Below are 22,760 nucleotides of genomic sequence, written 5' to 3'. Positions count from 1 at the left end.
GGGGAGCCTGGTGGGCTGCCGTCTGTGGGGTCACACAGGGTCGGACACGACTGAAGCGACTTAGCAGCAGCAGCAGCAGCAGCAGCAGCAGCAGCAGCAGCAGCAGCAGCAGCAGCAGCAGCAAGGAGCTTTTTCAGAAGTAGCAGAATTTGTTTTTTGAGGATGCTTCTTCAACAAAGAACAGTATTAAATATGTGCTCAGTTAAGTCTCACTGATGTGGACGATGTGGCTTCAAAATGAGGATTAACCATGCTGAACCTTAAAAAGACCTATACAGGGACTTCCCTAGTGGTCCAGTGGTTAAGAATCGGCCTTCTAATGCAGGGGACATGGGTTCGATTTCTGGTCAGGGAAGTAAGATCTCAAATGGGAAGGGGCAGCTAAGCCCATGTGATGTGACTACTGAGGCCGCCTGCTCTGGAGAGAAGCCCATGCACCACAGTGAAGATCCTGCATGCCACAACTAAGACCCAACACAGCCAAAAAGTAAATAAATAAATATTAAAGGAAAAGACCTTACAGGCAGAAATAGTAATAGACAAAGGGCAAGCAAAGTATGCGGAAGAAAGCTTAACCAGTAGAGGAGAAGGGAGCTGCTGATCAAGCCTCAGGACAACCTACTTGGGGGGAGACCCAGCAAACCCTCCCATGTCTTGTATACTTGGTGAGAACAACTTAGCAGCAGGACCATCATATCAGCTCATGGCCAGCCCCAGAGAAGCCCTTGACCCCTGTCTCCCTTAGTCCATATGAAAAGACTCTTGTGATGGCTGCTTGTTTCAGAGCTCCAGGCCTGCTTGGCATGACTGTGGAACAATCAACATGCTGATTACAGGAAATGGGGAGAAGCAGGTAACCAACTAGTGTCAGAAAAGACCCATTCAGCTCTCCTGGGACATGCACATGAGTGGCAAGGCCATTTTCAAGGCAACTTAAAGATTTAGAAGGCTATCATGAATGATAAAGTGAAAAAGGCAACTCTCCAAATAGCATTCTTCTCCTGGTCTCTGTTCCTTAGGAAAGCCAGCTGTGACTGGGAGAGTGTTAAGAATTCTCCATGGGGCTAGGGAGCCCTTGAAATTTGGACGCAGTAGAGAAGCATTGAGCTGGCCAAAAAAGTTCAGGTTTCCCATAAGAACTTAAGAAGTATAGACTTTTTGGCCACTCCAATACCTCACTTGGGGTGTCCTGAATTAGTCAGGATCCTTTTGTCCTCAAGCCTCTGCCTGTGCTAGTAACGGCAGTCAGCAGGCCATTTTCAGAAACCTAGGTGGGTAAGTTGGAGAAGGAAATGGCAACCCACTCCAGTGTTCTTGCCTGGAGAATCTCAGGGACGGGGGAGCCTGGTGGGCTGCCATCTCTGGGGTCGCACAGAGTCGGACATAACTGAAGCGACTTAGCAGCAGCAGCAGCAGGTGGGTAAGTAGGTGGTGTGAGAGAGCTCCGGCTGATGGACAAAAACCAGCCAATGGAAAGGGCTCAGAGTGAGAGTTTGCTTGCGTCTTGGCTACTTAAAGGATTTTAATCAAACGGCTTAAGAGTAGCTGTGTGGGCTCAGTAAACATACCAAATTAGGTTTGATTTTTTTTTTTTTACTCACCAGTGGCAAACCCAGAGCAACTGCATTATTGGAGGGGATTTAGCTTGAGGGGATTTATAATCGTTTTCATAGGTGGGTTGCCAAAGTCATAAATTTCATAAAACTTAAAACCCAACAAACTCATATGCATATGGCAGGTGATGCATTTAAGAGTCTAACAGGTTGAAGACAGAAATGACACTTGGTTTAAATGTTATTTAAAACATTTTTTTTTTGAGCTGAAAGGCTTATGTTATAGCTTAATCATCCAAAGATCTGATACAAACTTGTGACACACCTGGAGACTACGCATAAGCAGGAGCTTGTCAGCTTTTAAAGCATTTGCTGAAAGCAAGGAGTGGAGTGAGATGAGAGGTGGAGGGTAGGCAATGCATTGGCGTGTAGTGTATGAGACATTATACATCACTGAGAGAAGAGGCAGACGTGACCTGGCCCCTCATCCCTGTATCAGCCATAAGGTTCTAGTAGCCTTTGGAAGACAGGTTGTTTGGAAAGCTTAAATGTGTCAGAGAAAGGAGGGGGACAGAATCAAGCTAGAAAATAGGAATATAATTGCTGCCTGTTGGGGACCAGGACTGAAACAGCTTTATTGACTGTACTCTATGGGATATTTACTGTCTGCAGTTGTTGGGATCTGGAGAAAAGGATGAGGTCTATTTAAATCTCTGCAAAAACAAGCAGGGTCACAACAGGATCTCCTCGTTTCTTTATCCAGAACAGATGTCCCAGTCTGGATCTCTTGGTTAGGGCTCCTTGTCCTTGGGGAGCTCAGAGGGTTAAAAACAAAGTGAAGATAAAGGAGTGCCCCTGGAGCTGGGTAAAGGCCACGTGAGACTAAATTTGGTTGGAAATAGTTCCCCACCCCGCCTGCGCAGAGTGGCAGACTTCCATGCATCATTAGTGCTCCTTCCTCGAGTTCACAGGCCTCATTTGAGGGAGAGGGGTGCTTTGATCAAACCATCAGCCCTCCTGCCAAAGCCTGGTGTAATCACCTGAAGAACAGAAGAGAATATTTGGTATCTGTTACTTCATCCTTGCTTTTCTGCCTTTTAGCTGGAAGGACAGATCGACCTTCTGTCTTTCTTAATGGAAAATGAATCTATCTTAGAATAGTGACAACCTCAGAGATAATTTCTCCTAGGGAGAGAAATGTCAGTGTGAACAGCATCTATAAAATTGCCATTCGTTCTGGGAGGGTGAAGGAGTCTGATGATATTCAGGGAAGTGACCTGGAATCACCTGTCCTCCATTCCATCTCCATCCCCAAGCTCTTTCTGCTCTCTTGTAAACCAGAGGTGCCAATATGAGCAATATTTTGTCTGGCTTTTCCTTTCCTTAGTTTTTAAGTGCTGGGAACATAAGGAATATGGCAACTGCCCATTGGGATGTATCATTTTGTCAGTTAGGACCTCAATTTCCTTCCAGCTCTTGTTCTGACTCTCTTTTTTGTATTAGAGCATGTCTCCTCTCAAAGGGCAGAAACCCTCAGCTGCCTACCTGGGTTTTCAAATATTTCAAGAGATAAATAGAGGTGTGTATTACATTATCCTGGTCTGATGCTGTGCGACCCCATAGACGGCAGCCCACCAGGCTCCCCTGTCCCTGGGATTCTCCAGGAAAGAACACTGGAGTGGGTTGCCATTTCCTTCTCCAGTGAATGAAAGTGAAAAGTGAAAGTGAAGTCGCTCAGTCATGTCCGACCCTCAGTGATCCCATGGACTGCAGCCTTCCAGGCTCCTCCATCCATGGGATTTTCCAGGCAAGAGTACTGGAGTGGGGTGCCATTGCCTTCTCTGCATTATCCTAGTGGAAGATAATCCCATCTGCTTTCAAGGGGCCTACAATCTAGTTGGATTATGAGCTTTTCCATCTGAGATACTCATCCTGTGTATCATTATCCTGGTGGCTACAGATAAACAGGATGAGTATCTCAGATGGAAAAGCTCATAATCCAACTAGATTCTAAGCCTCTTGAAGGCAGGTGGGATTATCTTGCTGTAAGCAGACACCCTTGGTAAACTGAGCCAATAGGAGTCAGTGGACAGAGCACTGGACCACGAGTCATGAAACCTGAGTTATAGTCTAAGCTCTGCCATGCTGTGTGGTTTTGTGACCTTATCACAATCCCTACTATTCCTGTCCTATATCAGGCCTTGGTTTCCTGGTTTATCCAATGGGCAGTTGTAATGTTCAGTCCTGGCTGGTGTTCACATTTCTGTGTAAAATGAATGAGAAAGTAGGCTAAAGGATATCTAAGAGCCCTGCTAGCAACACATGATATTTGGGAGCCATGCAAACCTGTGGTCTATAGGCCACAATTGAGCTGGGGACAATTGCCATGTGGCGATGTTACAGACATCCAGCTCAAAATCAAAACTTCTAAAAGCAGGAGGAGAGTTTCAAGTCCATAATGTTCTGAAGAGCTTATATAATGGGGCACATTGTGTCCTACTGACGCTTGTTTCAAAAATAGCCTTCTTAGCGATACAGGGTGGCCCAAACATCAACCTTGACTTGATTTTCTTTACAGTGGGAAAAAAAACCATTTAAGACTCATCTGAAAAGAGGCTGATTGGCCTCTTTCTTCTTTAACAAGTTTAATTCATTTTGACTCTTTCTTGAGACTTCGTGGCAGATACTGAAATCTCTGCAAAGCTTTTTTTCATTTTGTCTTTCTTCATTTTTTTCCTACTCTGATCTGCTTGTACATATTAAAAGTCTAGGAGAAAATGCCCTAAAGATAAAGCAGTGTCTATCTGTGTAGTTTTGTGTTATTTCAAGGAATACTTCCACGTCTTCCATCCTTTTGCTTATTAAGCACTTAGGGAAGTCACCGAGGAGGGGTGTGTATGTTTCTGTCATTCTTTTTCTTAAGCAACTTACAAACTGTAAGAGACAAGGTCTGCCAGAAATGAGTGCGTGTTTTCACCTTTCTCCATTTCTATCATTGATCAAGAAGTTGCAAACTTCTCAAGGCTGAAAGATGAAAACTTCTAAATGAAGGGGAAGACATACTCAGCTTAGGTCACCCTCTCTCACTGACAGTTCTCACTCTAAGCACGAGAAGAACATCCATTTTTCATAGCCACACACCTTAGAGGAAAGTGGAACTTGGCAGTCCACTCATACAGGTTGGTGTGCAGTCAGTTCCTGGGAATCACCTTGTGTTATAATCCCAGGAAGCACCAGACACTTGTTCTAGGTTAGGGGACGGAGGAAGACATTTCTTAAGAGCCTTCCCTGGCTCTTGCTTTTATCTTGAGTAGAGAGCACTAGATGAAAAAAAAAAAATGGGTAGGCTCCTCCAGGAGAATTTTTACCTACTCAGCAGTCAAGAGCTGGTTCCTGAATTACTAAACCAATCAGGGACTCACTAATTCTCAAGCTTCCTCACTCACACATACATAAATTGGAAAGAGGAAGAGAATGTGGAGATTAAATGAGTGCAGTAGAGAGTACGTGTCTGAGGAGAAACCAAAATGCACGGAAAAAACTGGTCTTTGAACAATGTCAGGAAATCAGCCTTGCTCCACATCGCTGTGTTAAATGTCCTGTACAATGCCACGAGGGCACTGAGCTATTTACAGTGCAGGACAGGCTTTCTATTGAGACAGCAGAGAGCTCTGGCAATTGAGCCCTGATGGGCTAGTAGAGTCCATGCCAGTTACTCTGCCCTAGTAGAAACAAACTCTAAATTCCTTGCCAGGCTTCTGTGGCCAAACACTCTCCCCTCTGAGAATGGCTAAGGAACCAAGGGCCTTTGCAATACCTTTCAACTATGTTTTAGGATGGGATGAGTCTGCAGTATGTTGACTGTTAGGCAGTAGAGGGTGATGCTTAACACAAACTTCATAGTCAGAGACCCTGGTTCAAATCACTGTGTGAGTACAAGCTGTTTGGTCTTGGCTTCAATTTGTTTCATCTGTAGAATGATGTCAATAATATTTTGAGGGTTAAGTTACATAATGCTTGTAAAGCATTTGGCACAATGTTTGGCGGTCAGTAAATATGCAACAAATGGTAGCTGATAATAATAATAAAACTGTTATAGGTTTACCTCTCACCATGAACTCCATTTAGTGAATATTGACTGGGTATTATTACATGCCAGGCAGTGATTCATTAAAGCAAAAACTGAGCATCTCTTATGTACCAGGTAATGTGCTAAGGAGCAGGGGAGAGGTGTGAGCAAGACGGGTCCTCTTGAAGCCTGAGTGTTGGGCAGATGAGGGCAGATGAGAAACAGAAGACATGATCAACAACTTGTAAAGTAAGAAGAGATGGTTCAGGGCTTCCTTCTCAGGGTCTTCAGGAAGCCTAGTGAGTGCTCTGAGCTTCCTCGTAGGCCTTAGAAGTTCTTCCTTCTCATAACTGGATTCACTTGCTTCTTATCTGCAGTTCAGCCCTGCCCCAGTTTCCAGGACCAGCCTGGATCCAAGACCAGAGACAATTGGCTCCAGTCCTCCCAGCTTGGGGGGCGGGGGGCTAAGGTTCAAACTGCCTTGCAGCTAGTCTGACTGGAGGATGGTGCCCTAGTTTTGTTGCTTGAGGTCCAATCTCATTTTAAGCCTTAATTCCCTTTTCGGGCCCTTATTTTTAGAAATGAGCTTCCGCCTTTGTGCTTGTTCCTGAGGACCGGTTCCAAAAACTTATTTAGTGACCCCAGTACTATCTTCCAATTGGAGAGCTACACCTTATTATTGTTGCTGATTTCTGTCTCTAGTGCTGGAGTCCTTATCCTAAACCTCAGTTCAATAGCTCACTTGGACATTTGCTCCTTGCCAGATTCTTCTCAAATGTCTACCCCTAAATTCCTCTGCTTGCCCTAACCTGTTGTCTAGACAGGGACTGGTCATTGCAAGTAATAACTGTCTATTAGAACTAAACCTCTGGCAGCACGTGGCTTAGTAGTGGGTGGTTCTTATGCCCAGTTTCACTTGCTTCCATGTGCCTCAATGCGTGGCCCAAGATCTGTCATTCCCAATCAGAGACCTTTTCAAGTTAAGCCCCTGAGAAACTCTGAAAATACTACTGCACCTCCTTTAAAAAGCCCTAACAGTATAATTCTTCTGTACTTCACCCATGGGCAGGCCCTTGCCAGAGCCATTTTGTTCATTCATGAATTCATTCATAACATATTCATTGGACTTCCATTATGTGTCAGGCCATGGGATATTGAAATGAACCAGATATAGCTTCTGTCTTCAAGGAGTTCATAGTCTAGTTGGGACAGCTGAACTCATAATACAGATTCAAATGTTCTACGTGTTCTAAATCACTTCGGTCATGTCTGACTCTTTGTGACCCTATGAACTGTATAGCCTGCCAGGTTCCTCCATCTATGGGATTCTCCAGGCAAGAATACTGGAGTGGGTTGCCATGCCCTCCTCCAGGGGATCTTCCCAACCCAGGAATCAAACTCCCATCTCTACTGTCTCCTGCATTAGCAGGCTGGTTCTTTACCACTAGCGTCACCTGGGAAGCCCAGTACTATAAAGAAGCAAAAAGCAGGGGCAGCTAACAATACTGCAGATGGGTAAGTGGGATTAGGGAAGGCTTCCTGAAAGAGTTGACATCTCTGAATTCGGAAGAACTGGAGGTGGCAGTAGCCAGCTGAAGAGAGGTGAAGGTACTCCCAGGCCTGCCTTCAGGGAACAATGCATAGTTTGCTATAGCTGGAAGATTGAGTGTGAAGGAGGAAGAGGACCAGATGAAGCCAGAGAGGTAGGTGGGGGCCAGAAGACAAAGTGTCTTCTTTGCCATGCTAAGGAATTTCAATTTTCTCCTGATTTCTAAAGTGAGAAGTCATAATAATGCAGATTTGATTGGCTAGGGTAAGAGCAGAGACAGGCAAGCCAAGTAAAGACTGTCAAATTGTAAGAACCATAACTAAGATGATGATGATGGGACTGGGAAGTGTATCTGGATTTGAGAGCCAGAAGAGTAGAAAAGAAAGGACATGGTGACTGGCTGGATATGAGGGGAGTAATGAGGAAAGATGATCTGCTTGTTTAGGCAACTAAGTGGGTGGTGAGTCTGCTGCCGGATACAGGAAACACACAAGGAACAGATTTTCAGTAGAGGGAAGGCAGTACTTAATATTGCCAGATAAAGTTCCCCAATTCCTCTTCCCTTTTAGTAAAATAAACCTGTCGCCCAAAGGATGCTATTGACAAGCTACCTTTACAGAATTCAACTGTAGAATGAAATGTTTTGTGTACAGGCCATATGAAGATGATACAATTGGATAAGCATTGTACCTAAAAATTAAGTTTCATCTATCTTGGTTAGTGGGAAGGCATAGAAGTAAATGAAACCAAAGTGGAAAAAACTTACCCCATAGACAAGTTCCCCAACCATGCCATTCCATATCTTAGTCTCTGGATCCCTTGCACCGTATTTCCCGTCACCAACAATGGACAATTTGTATTTGATCCTTACATGTTTGGCTATTTCATAGGCTAAATCTACACAATAGCCTTCATATCGCTCATTTCCTTCCAGTTGCTCATGGTTCTTCTTATACATTACATACGGTGATTCCTTTGGGACCAGAAGAAAGATCAATAGGTTACTCCTATACATTTTTCTAAGAGATAATAAATGTAATAATGACGTTTTATTTCCCTGTGGCTATTGAGGTTGGTGTGTTAAGAGAGCTTTTAAAAATGTTTGCTTAATAAGCAGAAGAGCCTCGATCGACTGTTCATGGGGGCACATATTCCTTGGAGTCCTTAAGCAATGATTTAAAGAAGTAGAAAAGGATTTAAGTCCTTTTTGAGGGTTTGAGAGAAGAATCAGTCTCCACCTAGAAAGTCTTTGATTTGGTCAAATTGGACAGAGGTATTTCCCACAGTTACATGAAGGTGAACTGTCTTTGATTTCTTGGGATTTACCATGTCAGAACTGCAGCCAGCTCTGGTAAGCCCTAGGGAAGCACTGTGATCTTTGTGAGGTCAGGGTCTGTAGCTTATTCATTTTTATATCCTCAGGGCCTAGTGCAGTACCTAGCCCAAAGTGAGTATTAGATTTGTATGTTTAAATGAAAGGTAAACTTTAGCTGAATCTCCATTCAGTTAATCACAATTTCAGACCTAGTGGAATAGTCATTTTTAATCTGGGTTTGGACTTCATTCAGAAATGAAACATTTTTAGAAAAACATTTCAAAATAAGTGAAAATATTATTTCATATCTCAGTAGTGCTTTAAGTTTTTCAGAAAAGCTTTACACGGTGAATATTGCCTTGAAACATCTTATGACATGAATAGGAGGCTATTATTATGCCTATTCCACAAGTTAAAAAATAATACAACTTGAGGCTCAGAGAAGTTGCGATTGGTACCGTTAAACTCAGGTTAGTGACAAGCCTAATACTAGAACTCTGATCTACTCTTTCCTTTTGTCTCCCCTACAATGAAGTATTCCATTTCAGGCCTAGATGAAGCATCAGCCCATGGTATAGGGTGTTTGAGAGGATTATTATTGTTTAGTTGCTAAGTTATATCTGACTCTTTGCGACTCTATGGACTGTAGCCCACCAGGTTCCTCTGTCCATCGGATTTCTCAGGAAAGAATACTGGAGTGGGTTGCCATTTCCTTCTCCAGGGGATCTTCCCAACTCAGGAATCAAACTCGAGTGCCCTGCATTGGCAGGCAGATTCTTTACCACTGAGCCACCTAGGAAGCCCTTGTTTAAGAGGATAATGACATCTAAGTGTGTTGCAAATTCCCTATTCTTTGTCTTTTTAAAAATGACATTCTTTCATCATCATGGCAAGATATTTCAAAAGGTTCCTAAGTTGACATGTTGAAAGTTTCCACTGTTTGAACTTGAGGTCTTTCCTCCTGGCTGAATACTGCTTTTCAGAAAACAGAAGTCTTGCTGTACAGAAAGCCCACCTAGTTCTCTATACTTACCAGAATGGTAGTGACGACTATGGTCCGGTTCTCTGCAGATGCACTGTCATTGCTGATCTGCTGATCCGAGAAAGGCACAAACCTTTCGTACTCATTCCAGTAGCCAGCCTGCAAAGAGCAGACATTTGACCTGATTGCCTATTTTTCACTCAGAAAGTGCTGCCTGAAATTCAAGTGCTCTTGTGGAATGAAAGTTTTTTTTAGTGGCTCGAGCTTTCCAAGGATTGAGGTCCTCTCTCCCTTTGTCTTGCCACCCCTACCAGGACCACAACACTGACACGCACACAAGTGTGCTAGTTCCTTCAGCCTGGGACTTCCCATCCCTGCTTTGCTTTTACTGATATTTGGTAAAGTAAGTTAGCCTACTGTAGAATGATCAGGCTTTTTGATTCTTTAAACTCAGATAGCAGAAGAATCCTTTCCTTAGGACTGAAGGAAATCTGGAGTGTGGGGGATGGGGTGGGGTGAGAAACCACCAGTGGAGTATCCTGTAGAAGTGGTACAAGATATTTTATATTCTAAGGTTTTATCAAGTGACTACTAAATTCCCACCTTGGGACTATTAGTATGACAGAAGCAAAGTGGTTATGAAATTTTGACGTAGAGAAAGGTACTTTGTCCAGAGTCCTTTTGGTAGGTGAGTTGGCAAAATGGAGAGATTACCTACTTTCTAATTCTTTTGCTACAATCATGTGTATCTTGGCAGCTTCTGTTTAAAGTAGCGGTCCCCAACCTTTTTGGTACCAGAGACTGGTTTCATGAAAGACAATTTTTCCATGAAGCAGGGGGAGGGGGGATGGTTTAGGGATGATTCGAGTGCATTGCATTTATTCTGCACTTTATTTCTATTATTATTACATCAGCTCCCCCTCCGATCATCAGACATGAGATCCTGGAGGTTGGGGACCCCTGGTTTAAATAACATGCTAAAAAATTTGTAATTCCTTCCTGTATTGTAGGAAGCTGTGAATAACTCTTGAGTCTACCGCTTTTAAAGAACCAGCCTCAGAGGGAAATAGTCCTTTTATAATGTGTAGATGGAACACTTTGATTAGAAGACAGCTCTGCATTGTAGCGACACTATTCACTGAATGGAAAGGCAAACAGGATGTGTGGGAATTTGCTCTGGGTGTGTTTCCTAACACGTATTTTCCTGCATCTGAGGGCTATCACTTTCTGAGAGATTTTTCACTGGGATATCTGTTTGGGTTACTTACCTTCCGAGAGCCAGTGACTTTCATTTCATACACATCGATGGTATAATTTGTCCTCCGTCCATAAGTGTCAAATTGTATGTTTCCAGTCATTCCTTGTACTTGCACCTGGTAGAAAGGGGAAAATGTAAAAATTTTAAATAGCACCACAATATTGCCTTCTAAGTTCTTTGCAATGAGGTCTATGGACAGATCTTGGAATATTAGAGAACATTTATCTTGAGCCAATGAGCTATATCCACCAGATCAAGTCTGCACAGATCTTCATTTTCTCCCCAGTATTTTGTAAGTATGGCTTTTAATGAAACTCTTAGTGGTGTAACAGGCAGTTTCTTTTTTATTAGAGTATAGTTGCCTTACAATGTTGTGTAAGTTTCTGCTGTACAGCGAAGTGAGTCAGTTATCCACATATATCCCCTCTTTCTCCATTTCCTTCCCATATAGCTGACCACAGATCATTGAGTAGAGGTCCCTGTGCCATACAGTAGGTTCTCATTTGGTATCTATTTTATACATAGTATCAATAGTATATATATGTCAATCCCAATCTCCTAATTCACCCCACCATCACACTTTCCCCCTTGGTCTCCATATATTTGTTCTCTACATCTGTCTTTATTTCTGCTTCACAAATAAGATATCCAAATCATTTTTTCTTGATTCCACATATATATGTTAATATATGATACTGATTTTTTTCTTTTGACAAGCAGTTTCTTATATGATACAGTAAGGGCCCTGCTACTACTTTTTCAAGGACTTGAAATTTCTACCATCAGTCTTTTCTGAAAAGAGTATCCCAAAGAGTATTCTTAACTAGGATAATGTGTCCCTCTGGACTGTGAGTTCCTTGGGGACTGTGACTGTCTTATCTTAGTATTCTCAGTGTCTGAACATAAACTGATTTCAGTCACATGGGCTCTGAAGTTCCTGGATTCATACCATAACTTCATCACTTACTAACTGTATGACCTTGGGGATGTTCCTTAATGCTTTTGAACTTCAGTGTACTAATCTGTAAAATGGGAAAGCCTCATGGTACCTATCCCACTGAGTTGTTGGGAGGTTAAATGAGCTATCCATATGTCATGTTTAGATCAGTGTCTGGCATGTGCTGAGCATTGCAATACATGTTAGCTCTATTGATAATAATTATTATTATTAATCAAAATGAGTTTTGTTTCTAATTCTTGAGGGGTTTGCACATTTACCAGCTACCATTGTAACAGGACTGAGTTTTTCCTCTTATTTAACCTATTCCTAGCTACAGACAGGTATGGAGAGCTAGGTCATGGAGGGATAATCTGTAGACTGATAAAATTTGTTAAGTTAAGGGAATCAGGAGTATTGAATGCTACAGAAAACAGAGGTGCTGGAATAGCCTGAACATCTGGTTGGGATGCCAAATACAGAGGCGTGGATAGCATGATTTTTCCTTGGTCCAGGTCCCATATTATGAACTAATAAGAGGCTACCTCTAATGGGTGGAGATACCTATTTTTTACAGTTCAAGGACACTGGATGAAAGACCTCTAAATATGGCATTATTGTTACCCACTTGAATTACTCATCTGGTGAGTATGGGTCAAGGAATTTGCTTCAGAGAAAAAGAATCTGTCTTATTCTCCCACGATGAAAGGATGGAATACTTTTCATCACTTGTAGCAAAATGACAAGCTGTTTGTTAAGCAGGTCGGAAGTGGTAATAGGCTTGTGCGGCAGAAGAGAAAATTGACGGCAAATAGTAGTGAACATCCTTTTAAAGAGAGGGGCCTTGTTCACCACCTATAGGAGACCTTGGAATATCTGCTGAAGGAGAAATGCCCCCATGTGACTTCCTGAAGATAAGACAATTGTCCTACTGACCCAACAAACCTAAGCACTACTGTCAGCTTAGGCTTGCAGAGAAGGTGACATCATGCTTCTGGTTAAAGAAAAGATTCTTTGTTGAGGGATGGGTCTGATGTATGCACAAGGGATGGGTCTGTGATGCATGAAGGGTTCTTTACACTCTATTTTGAGCATTGAACTCTGGGAGAGGAGATAGGTAGGGTAGAGACACTGGCAGAGGAATGTATTAAGGAAATCCTTCATTGCTGAAAATAGCAAAGGCTTCCAGTCTCATTAAGAATTGTATATTTCTAAAGATTCAGCCTATCTGAGCATGATCTGCAAACTGGACAACAGCCTAGACTGATTAGAACTTTTGGTGAGCACAAGTTGAATTGGACTACCACTCTGAGAGAAGTCTATTTTTAAGGCTATGAATGTCAGTGACAGTTTCCCAATCCTCTCCACCCTGCACCTCAGGCTATATTAGGTACTTCTCCTCTGGGTTCCCTTAGCACTCCATGTGGAACTTCACCATAACATTTAAATCATCTATGTATTTCCGCCTCCCCTGCTAGACTGGGAGCATCTAAAGATGGAAAGGGATTCTTTTTCTGTGTTCTTGGCAACGAATCCAGAGCCTGGGATAAAGCAGAGGTTCAATAAATGCTTACTGAACCAGTGGACAATTTTCAATGACTTAGAATTGTGACATATTTCAGTAGATCACGCTGAGGCTAATCTTTGCACTGTTGGTAGACTGTAAGGATAATCATTACCCGATCTGCAAGTGGCTGTAAGGTTTTCAAAAGCACTTCTTTACATATTAGCAATTTAAATATGAGTTCCCTCATATTATTTCATGTTTGCATATTAACTTGGAGCCTGATACATAGTTGTTGGTACTCAGTAAATATTTGTTAAATGAATGGTGTGATTATTTATTCATTAAAACAGGCCCCTTCGGAGCCTCTATCAGGCAATGATTTTGTTTGCCAGATTTCTTTGAAGGAAGAGAATGATTGATTGAGTAACAACTATGTGCTAGTCACAATGAGGGATGCTTTTTCATCATGCATTCTCACTTTTAATTAACTTAAATAAAATGGAATTTCTTTTAGTACGGTCAAGTCTTTAGTGCTTTAGGCCATCCTCTCTAGTATTCCTCTGAAAACCAATCATTTGTCACAAGGTAACAGGTACTTTGGGAAGAAGCTGATACTCTCAAGCCCCTCTGAAGCCATAGGCTGGCCTATAGAAAGAGGAAAAACATCCTTCCTGTTGAGTGTCTGATCATGAGGGCTTGGGGAGGAAGGTTACTTACCTGGCTTACAGCTTGAGCTTTATCAGTGAGTCAGACATCCAGAAACAATTTGTGCCATAATATGATCAATCTAATTTTTGTCTTGCCAAATTCATTTTTCATCCTTCATTCTGGTAGCTAGTTTTGTATTGGGGGAAGAGAGTCATTTGTGTCATGAATGGGGAGTCAATTGGAGATGCTGGCACTTGCCCCTTGAGGTTTTTGTTGATGAAAACTCCTTTTGATTCACTCCAAGGGAGTTTTATATTTCACTCATCATTATGTTTCACCTGACAATACAAATCTTGTAACAGCTATGAAGGTTGAATTTAATTAACTGCTCTTCAAAAACTGTGCAGTGCTACCTCCATAAAACTACACTCAGGGCATTTGTTAGGGAACTGACATAATGACATAAAAATCTGCATGATGGGAGAATGAGTCATATCTCTTTCTTGGAGAGACACACAGGGGCTACTAACCCTTTTTGATTGAATGCTTCCAACTTGGCAAATTGAAGGCAGCAGTAAGAGAGCCAACTACACAAAATGATATATGTTATGAGGCCATTACAGGCTCTTCGTTGCTGGGTTGTGCACAGAATTCTCTTATCATTGTTGATCTCTTTGTTGATTTGGATATTCCAAACATCAGGATAATTAAAGATGGAGAAATAAGAGAGTCTTGTACTGCTGAAGGCTCATTTTAATGCAAGCAGGCATATGTAGCATAACGCAAAATATTCAGGAAAGATCTTTTGCTTGGAAAGCTGCACTGAATGGGTGATGCTCCTCCTAGTGTGAATAATGGAATCTGTTCAAAGGATACTGCTCAAAGCCTGAAATGCTCTCCCACCCAGTAACTACTAAAAACAAATGACCTATTTGACTGTCTAGCCATTGATTCCTTGTACTTTTCTTTAGGATTTTTCTCTAAGGCATTGGGGAAAAGTCTCTTAAGTAGGCGTAAAAAGGGATCGTATTCCTGCCTCTCACCTTGTAGAATATAGTATTACAGGTTCTTTTTGACAATAGAAACACTATCACACTGGCTCTATTCCACAGTCCATCCAGGATAATAATTGGCTGATAAGTCAGGATGCCAGTAATGTCTACCTTGAAGTTAGGAGGTTCCTAGAGAATACCCCAGTCCCCCTAAGTAATGTCATTTTCTGGAAAGTCTGAGTTTTTGGAAAGCCATTTTCATGTTCAATCTGCAACTTTCAAGGATATTGAGCTTGATTTACTCTCCACACCAGAGTACAGAATGAAATATTCATTTGCCCTAAATTTACTGATACCATTTTTTAAGCTTCAAGGAAGAACCTTCTAGTTTTAGAGGCCTAGATTTTGATGAATAAATATAGATGCTTATCTTTATGTATACTTTGAACAGTCTATAGACTCTGATCCTCTTCCTTTTAGGGTGTCTTTTCTCAGGATTGAGGGCCTTTTGGGTCTTTACAAGGTACCCCCAGCTTCCCTGGTGGCCCAGATGGTAAAGAATCCACGTGCAATGCAGGAGACCTGGGTTCGATCCCTGGGTTGGGAAGATCCCCTGGAGAAGGGACTGGTAACCCACTTCGTGGCCTGGAGAATTCCAAGGAAGAGGAGCCTGGTGGGCTATAGTCCATAGGGTTGCAAAGAGTTGGACACAACTCAATGACTTTCACTTTCACTTAAGGTATTCCCACCCCAATTACCCATTGTGGGCATTACCATTTTCAGAGCTCGCTCAATATCAATTCCTTGACTCCAGGGCACAGCAGGGTTTGCTAAGCAGTCTCCAGCACTGCCTCTCCGGGACACGTCCACTCGCTGCCTCCTCAAGTAGCGGAAAGCTTCTGCTATGACTAGTATTGCATCGTGCGTCAGTGCAGATGTGTACTGAAATAGACGTACGGAAAACAAGATATCATGACAAACGAGGCTCTCCAAATTTGCCTCGTTCCTTATTTTCATTCATTTCCAACTCTTGTTCTATGAATTCATCCTCTTAATTATTTGAATCAATGGATCTCTCTGGGAAAGCCTGACTTTGATCCATTCTAGAATGATGCAGCTTACCTCATGTGCACACAGGTTAGGATTATTGAGATCAAATGGATCAAGGGAATCGCTCTCTTGTTCTCAATGCTGTGTTTTGTATTGAGTGAGTGACTACTAAAAAGGCCAGGTCCTTTATAGAGAGTGAAATATGTGGGAAGTTAAAGGATGGCATATGTAGATTGGAGAGGAAATAGCATATCCTAAAGCAAGGTTGGGTTATTGCTGTTTCTAATAGAAAATTCAGATCTGGTGTTTACTTAGGGGAAAATGGAAATAGCTAAGTTAGACAGCTTGAAATTAATTTGGAGGGAAACATTAATCATTTCTGTCTGGACCATGTTTCTGGTGAACTGGGACTTCTGGCCAGCAATAAATCAGTTTTTGTTTCCTGGGGGAGGCGGTGGGGTGGGGGGAGGGTAGTGAAATCTAAAGCTGGTTTTCGATGGTATAAAATTACAATTGTTCTTGAGTTTAAATCTGATAATGTTGACAATTCATAGGCAATGCTTCATGATGCCACCTTTTCCAAGCAAGAACAGTTTCAAGAACAGTTACTGTCTATTCCTTGGATAAACTGTACTGATATGCTCTACTAAGGATGAGGCCAGTCATTTAACACAAGGGATTTGATTATCTGCAGTTGACATGGTGGATGCCTTTTCATTAACTGAATCAACAAAGTATGATTAAAATAAGCTGGCCCCTGTTTTGCAGGGGTGATAAATACTGGTAGAATATAGAACTCTTGATTTTTTAAAAAAATGAAACTAAAAATGCCCTAGAGGGAATTGTCTCTCTGTACAGTATGTCCCTATACCATTGTGAGTGAATACATTGTCATCTTTACAACTATCAACTTACTTTTCTGACTTTTCTCATGTTACTTTTCTTATATCAATTATGACAGTAACAAGGGACATATGTTCTTTCATGAAAAAAACAATCTGCACACTACATACAGCCAACATGGCAGTGATTTTTTTTCCAGCTGACTGCATAAATTGTCAGCAATCTTTCTATAGTCCTCTCCAAGCCATGCCAAAATAGCTATTTAGTTTTCTACTTTTTAGGCTTCTACTTACTAATGTGTGAGTATCTAAAAAAAGCCCCCAAAGGAAATGTTCATAAAATATAGACTAAATTAAGCATCAGAATTTTAATTTCTAGACAATTTTATTTCTTTTTTTTTTTTACAATTTTATTTCTTAATCAAATATATTGTCCATCATTTTCTAAAGCAGACTTTTTGTCTGACTGATGTAGAGCAAGGTTCCATAATGGGTACTGCAAGTCAAAGTAATCTGAAAGTTGTAACCATCTGTTGAAATATTCCATTTTCCTAAGTTATTTGAAGGGTTTTGCTTATAAGCCTGAACAGTTCTTCTTAGTAAATTCTGATAATTTTGCATCATACATATTATGAGTTACCAATGGATAATCCAGAGCTGAGATTGTCTTCTTTTCCTTTTGTAGAACTTCTACAGCTTCTAAACAGGCATAAATGACTCTTTAGTACCCTTTTCAGACTTTTACTCTTGTCCATTTTTTTTGTGCCTAATATAGTGTCTGACACATTGTAGATACCCCTAAAATATTGACTAAATGAATTCTTTCCTTCTACCTATTGCCTGCTAAATCTAAGGATGGCAAAACAGTGGATTGGCAGTTATATCAAAATATGTTTGTATAAGCTCACCTAGATATATGGGCAGATTTAGCCCATAAAAAGATTTGACTCATTAAAGAAATGCAAATCAAAACCACAGGGAGATATTACCTCATACCTATGAAAATGGCTGTTGTCAAAGAGACAACAGTAAGTACTGGTGAGGATGTGAAGGGAACCCTCATGCGCTGCTGACAGCAACATAAACTGGCCTAGTCACTGTGGAAAACAATATGGAGGTTCCTCAAAAACTTCAAAATAGAGCTGCCATATGATCTAGCAAGTCCACTCTTGGGCATATATCTGAAGGAAATAAAATCACTGTCTCAAAGAAATATCCACATCCCCCATGTTCACTGCAGCAGTATTCACAACAGTGAGCACACGTAACAAACCCGTGTCCATCAAATCATCAAATGGTGAATGGGTAAGGAAAGAAAGTGATACATACCATACACATATATACTCATACGTCAACTATGTTTCAGTAAACATATACATGCGTGCAGAGAACACAATGGAGTATTACTCAGTAATCCATCAAAAGAAAGAAATCCTACAATTTTTGATAGGCAGAGGGCATTATGCTAAGTGGAATAAGTCAGCTAAAGACAAATACTATATGATTTCACTTATATGTGCATCCTCCCCCAAAATGAACTCATTAGAAACAGAGAACAGAGGTGAGGGCTGGGGAACAGGGAAAAATGAATGAAGATGGTCAAAAGGTATAAACTTCCAGTTATAAGACTGATAAGTTCTGGGACTGTAACACATATCATGGTGACTATAGTTAATAATATTGCCTTGTAAATATTTTTGAAAGTTGCAAGGAGAATAGATTTTAAAAGTTCTCATCATGAGAAAAAACTGTAACTGTGGTGGTAATGTTAACTTATTGTGGTGATCATTTTGCAATGTATACATATATCAAATCATTATGTTGTGTACTTAAAACTAATACAATGTCACATGTCAGTCGTACCTCAATAAAAAAATAAAGTCATCATCTTAAAAAAGAGATTTGACTACAAACGATCCATCATAGGAATTGTGGCCATATTTACTGAAACATATGAGGCCACTGGAAAAATCTGGCATGTACGAAGTAATCACTATAATCAGAGGACCACTTAACTACTGCATGGCTTAAATTATTTTTTAAAAAAGGTGTTTAACGTATAACTTACAACTTTTCTAGAATATATCAATTGCACCAGGTAAGGTCGCACTTGTATTATGTTGATGTGACCCACATAGGGTGGTCCTGCATGGGTGATTCAGAATGTATCTCTTTCCTGTCTATGTGCCCACTGTTCCTCTTTATTGTATTCTTTCCAGGGAGGAAAGATGTGAGGATGAGCATCTTGAAACCATAAGACAGGAAATGTCCTCTCCCCTTTCTTTTTTTAGGGAAGGGCCTTGAACCTTGGCTCCTTGGCTCCTTTGATTCCTCATCTAGATCACAAGGATCCCACAGTCATGGTACATACATGTGTTCACTGTATCAGAAAGGAAGAATTTAAAGTCTGTTTCATGCTTAAATCAATGCACTAAGGGAATGGGTTACTTAAAATTCATTGGAAACATCCTTTGTGTAACATGAATAACTTTCCCCCATTTATCTGTTTTAATTCCTGATTTTAAAATAATAGGATTTCTAGCCATAGGGGAACACGAGTGAAAAATGTGCACTTTAAGCATAACTTTATGCTTTTAATGTTCTTATCTTGATTTCATGAAAACGAGCAACTTAGGTAATCTAATTATTTAAAGACACTTTTGTAGGCAGGAAAATATTTCCATTCAATATACGCATGGGCAACACATACTCTGTACTAGAACCTAATTCACTTGGGTGTTCTGAGATTCATGAAACTTATTAACACAAAGCAATCACATCAATAATGTAAAATCTAATTTTCCATTTCAGACTATCAATTTTCCTTACCTATTCCCACTGCCCCTACCCTTTGTCCAATTTAGGTTCTTTTTAAATTGTAAGTTATAAGCATATTAAAAATGAAATTCATTGAAAAATTAAGTTACCATTTTCAAACACTGGGTTTAAAAGAACTCCTTCTCAATAGCTTCTTTATTTGCGAATTTAGTTTTCAAATGCAGGAGCATCACCTGCAGTTGTGTTTTAGTATCCTTGAAACACTTCTGAGGGACAACCACTTGATCACCGGATAGCCATAAATATACAAAGGCCATACTAAGATGCTCTGGAAAGCTGGCCTAAGGTTTCTACATGCTGTGGAACATTACCTTTAGTGGTGCATTCTTGGCTTCAGGAAATTCCCTTTCATCCAGCCTCACCCAGCGCTGAATGAACTGCTGAACCATAGGGTTTTCGTTGTTGACAATCTGGAATCCTGTAATGTTGGCTCCCCCATGCATGACTCTTTCTAGCAAAATATCAGTAAAACCCTAGAAAGAGATTGAGAGAGAATTGTGATTGTGAGAGGTCATGCATTCTTACTCATTGTATCTGTTACAATGAATGCTAAGGAAGAAATGAAAGTTCCTTTCCCAAGATCCTTCTTTAGCAATTAAAAAAAAAAAAACCCTGGACACATGGTTACATGTCAATTATATCTCAACAAAAACCAAAATTGCAACAAACAAACAACCCCTGATACAGACTAATTCTTAGGGCACTCTGAAACTACAGGCATGATGGAGAAAATATACATCCTTCCATTTTAGTGCCCCTGTTTTTATTTGGTGTAGTGGCTGAAAGGACAAACATCAGAGTCAATTTTAAGTGAATGTTTTTATTTCTTTCATTTACCTATATATTTTAATATTTCTTCAATGAATACAAATACAATGATTCATATAACTGGAAACTGTTTAAAAAGTTGGCCCTAGCTAACATGCCAAATACAGCAGATTGCTTTTCAGATTTGAATGATGAGTAATTTCAACATTTGTAATTTACAAAAATGCCAAAGAGTGAAACTGACAGCTTGGTTGTATGTGATGGCGAAACCCCCAGGGTATGTCTCATATGAGTCCATGAATGAGCTTTGACATCTACTTCATAGCAGCCACCATTTTCTTCTTCTTTTGTTCTGGTGTCTCTCTGTTGTCTCTGCCACCTAAGCCTCCTGAAGGAATCTCTTCATGTTCCTATCATGCCATCTTCACCTGGGTATCATCAGTTCCACTGGGCATTACTATTTTCTGAGACACTTCTCCCAGGAGTTCCTGCTATTTCTGCTGGATAACTGTCTCTTCCTAGCTGCTTTTGATGCCCTTAGGTCCTCTGTAGGTTGGAGCCAATATTTATATTCATAAATAAATTTAAAGAATTCTTTCCCCTTCCTTTAGATTCTCCTTCCCAACATTTACATATAAAATTGTTTCAAAAATAAAGTTGAAAGAATTATACAGTGAAAATGAAGTAGTCACTTCAGATTTCACAATTACCATTTTTCTCTCCATCCATCAGTCCATTTCATTTTTTGGATGGTTTTCAAAGAAAGTTTCAGATGTTAGAATACTTCATACCAAAGACTTTAGCATGTAGGTCGTTAACTAGAGTTCAGCACTTGAAGTTTTCATCCTTCCTTTCCTTCCTTCTTCTGCTTCTTCTTTCTTTAAAGGTTTCATGTTGATGTATGGCAAAACCAATACAATATTGTAAAGTAACCTCCAATTAAAATAAATAAATTTATTTAAAAAATTGAAAAAAATAAAGGCTTTCTTTTTAAAGTCTTTATTGAATTTGTTATAATATTGCTTTCATTTTTTACATTTTGGTTTTTTGGGCCCAACGTATGTGAGATCTTAGTTCCCCAATCAGGACTGAACCTGCATCCCCTGTATTGGAAGGCAAAGTCTTAACCACTGAACCACCAGGGAAACCCCCCTTTCTTTCTCTCTTTTGATAAAATTTATGTCCAATAAAACGCACAAATCTTAAATATACCACTCAATGGGTTGATAAATGCATACACTATATTACTTAAATCCCTACTAGTTCTCAAAAGTTGTCTTTTATTTTTGCATTCTAAGTTTCCATTGAAGTTTAATAATCATATTGAAAATTGCACACATCTTTAAGTATAGGCTGATGAATTTTCACAACCTGAACGCATGAATGCAACCAATACCCAGAAGCTCTGCTCTTGTATGCCTCTCTAGTTACCATTCTGATGCCTGCTTCTTTTAATTCTATGTTTCTTTAGTATGGGCAACAAGGCAATCATAGAAAATATTTTAGTGAAGCAGCGTTTTCAGTTATTACTCTTCACCCCATTCTTCTTCCTTTCATATGTGGGATATGAGCCAAAGAGTTTGCATCACTGAGAACTATTCCTCCTTTCCAATGATCACAAGATGTTTTTAAAAAGAACATTAATTTGTTAGGATGAGTTTTTCTCCCAAAGGTCTCCTTCCTGAAATAAACAAAGACTCAATGATCTCTCCCATTTGTTCCCCTTTGCACAACAATCAGCAGAAAGGCTTGCTTGTGTGTAAAGGCTCACAGAGGCTCCAGATGGGGCTTAAGCCTAACTATTATCCAACTCCCAACTCTTACCCCCTAAACATACATATAAATAGAGAGCCGAGGACAAAACTTCAACAAATGGCTTTAAGTCATTTGCTGTAACAAACCATATTTGCCAGTTAAAAAGTATTACACAAGAGCATTGAGCAACTGTCCATCTGTCTGCTGGTGGGGGTTCTTGTGTTGGCCTGAAAGAGGGAGCCCCTTTCTTTGAAAGAAAAGGATTAAGAAAGCTTCTGCCACCATCTTGGTCCCCAGGGTCAACGGCCATAGTCTGCCCTAGGAAATAGTATTTTCTGTGCCATTTATACTTTGGATAAGCCTCACACTCTCATTTTCTTCATACTATAGCATATTAAAATGGCAACACAGGATTAACAACAGGAAGGGTGAGAGAAAGGATCCCAGGAATCTCACATCTGCCTTAAGGCATAAGAGCCAGCACTTCAGTCTTGTTACTCACCACGGCACCCCCCAGAAACATTTTACCTCACTACCTTTTTCTCAGCAGAGACACTAAAAAGAGGGGTCCAACTTAAATTTCTCTCACCGATCACCTCCACTTGCTCTGCTCTGCCACACAGGCCCCATGTATTCCCGCTTGGCTGTCTTCCCCCCTGTTGAACATACTGTAATTTGGAAGCATCTCCATAAGAAC

General features: G+C 40.5%; 1 protein-coding gene across 2 annotated transcripts in view; it reads right to left on the bottom strand.

Moving 5' to 3' along the window:
- Positions 1-22,760, bottom strand: part of GRIA3 (glutamate ionotropic receptor AMPA type subunit 3) — a 310,222-nt gene that overhangs the window by 75,464 nt on the left and 211,998 nt on the right. For both annotated transcript variants that reach the window (XM_070290779.1, XM_070290780.1), the window contains exons 6-10: positions 19,852-20,013; positions 15,585-15,752; positions 10,737-10,841; positions 9,520-9,627; positions 7,938-8,144 (exon numbers count right to left, since the gene is read on the bottom strand). In XM_070290779.1, coding sequence (XP_070146880.1) covers positions 7,938-8,144; positions 9,520-9,627; positions 10,737-10,841; positions 15,585-15,752; positions 19,852-20,013 — 750 coding nt within the window. The remainder of the gene's footprint in view (positions 1-7,937; positions 8,145-9,519; positions 9,628-10,736; positions 10,842-15,584; positions 15,753-19,851; positions 20,014-22,760) is intronic.

This window comes from Ovis canadensis, chromosome X, assembly GCF_042477335.2.
Source record: "Ovis canadensis isolate MfBH-ARS-UI-01 breed Bighorn chromosome X, ARS-UI_OviCan_v2, whole genome shotgun sequence".
In the NCBI taxonomy this organism is placed as follows: domain Eukaryota; kingdom Metazoa; phylum Chordata; class Mammalia; order Artiodactyla; family Bovidae; genus Ovis; species Ovis canadensis.
This window is presented reverse-complemented; position numbering and strand designations above follow the sequence as displayed.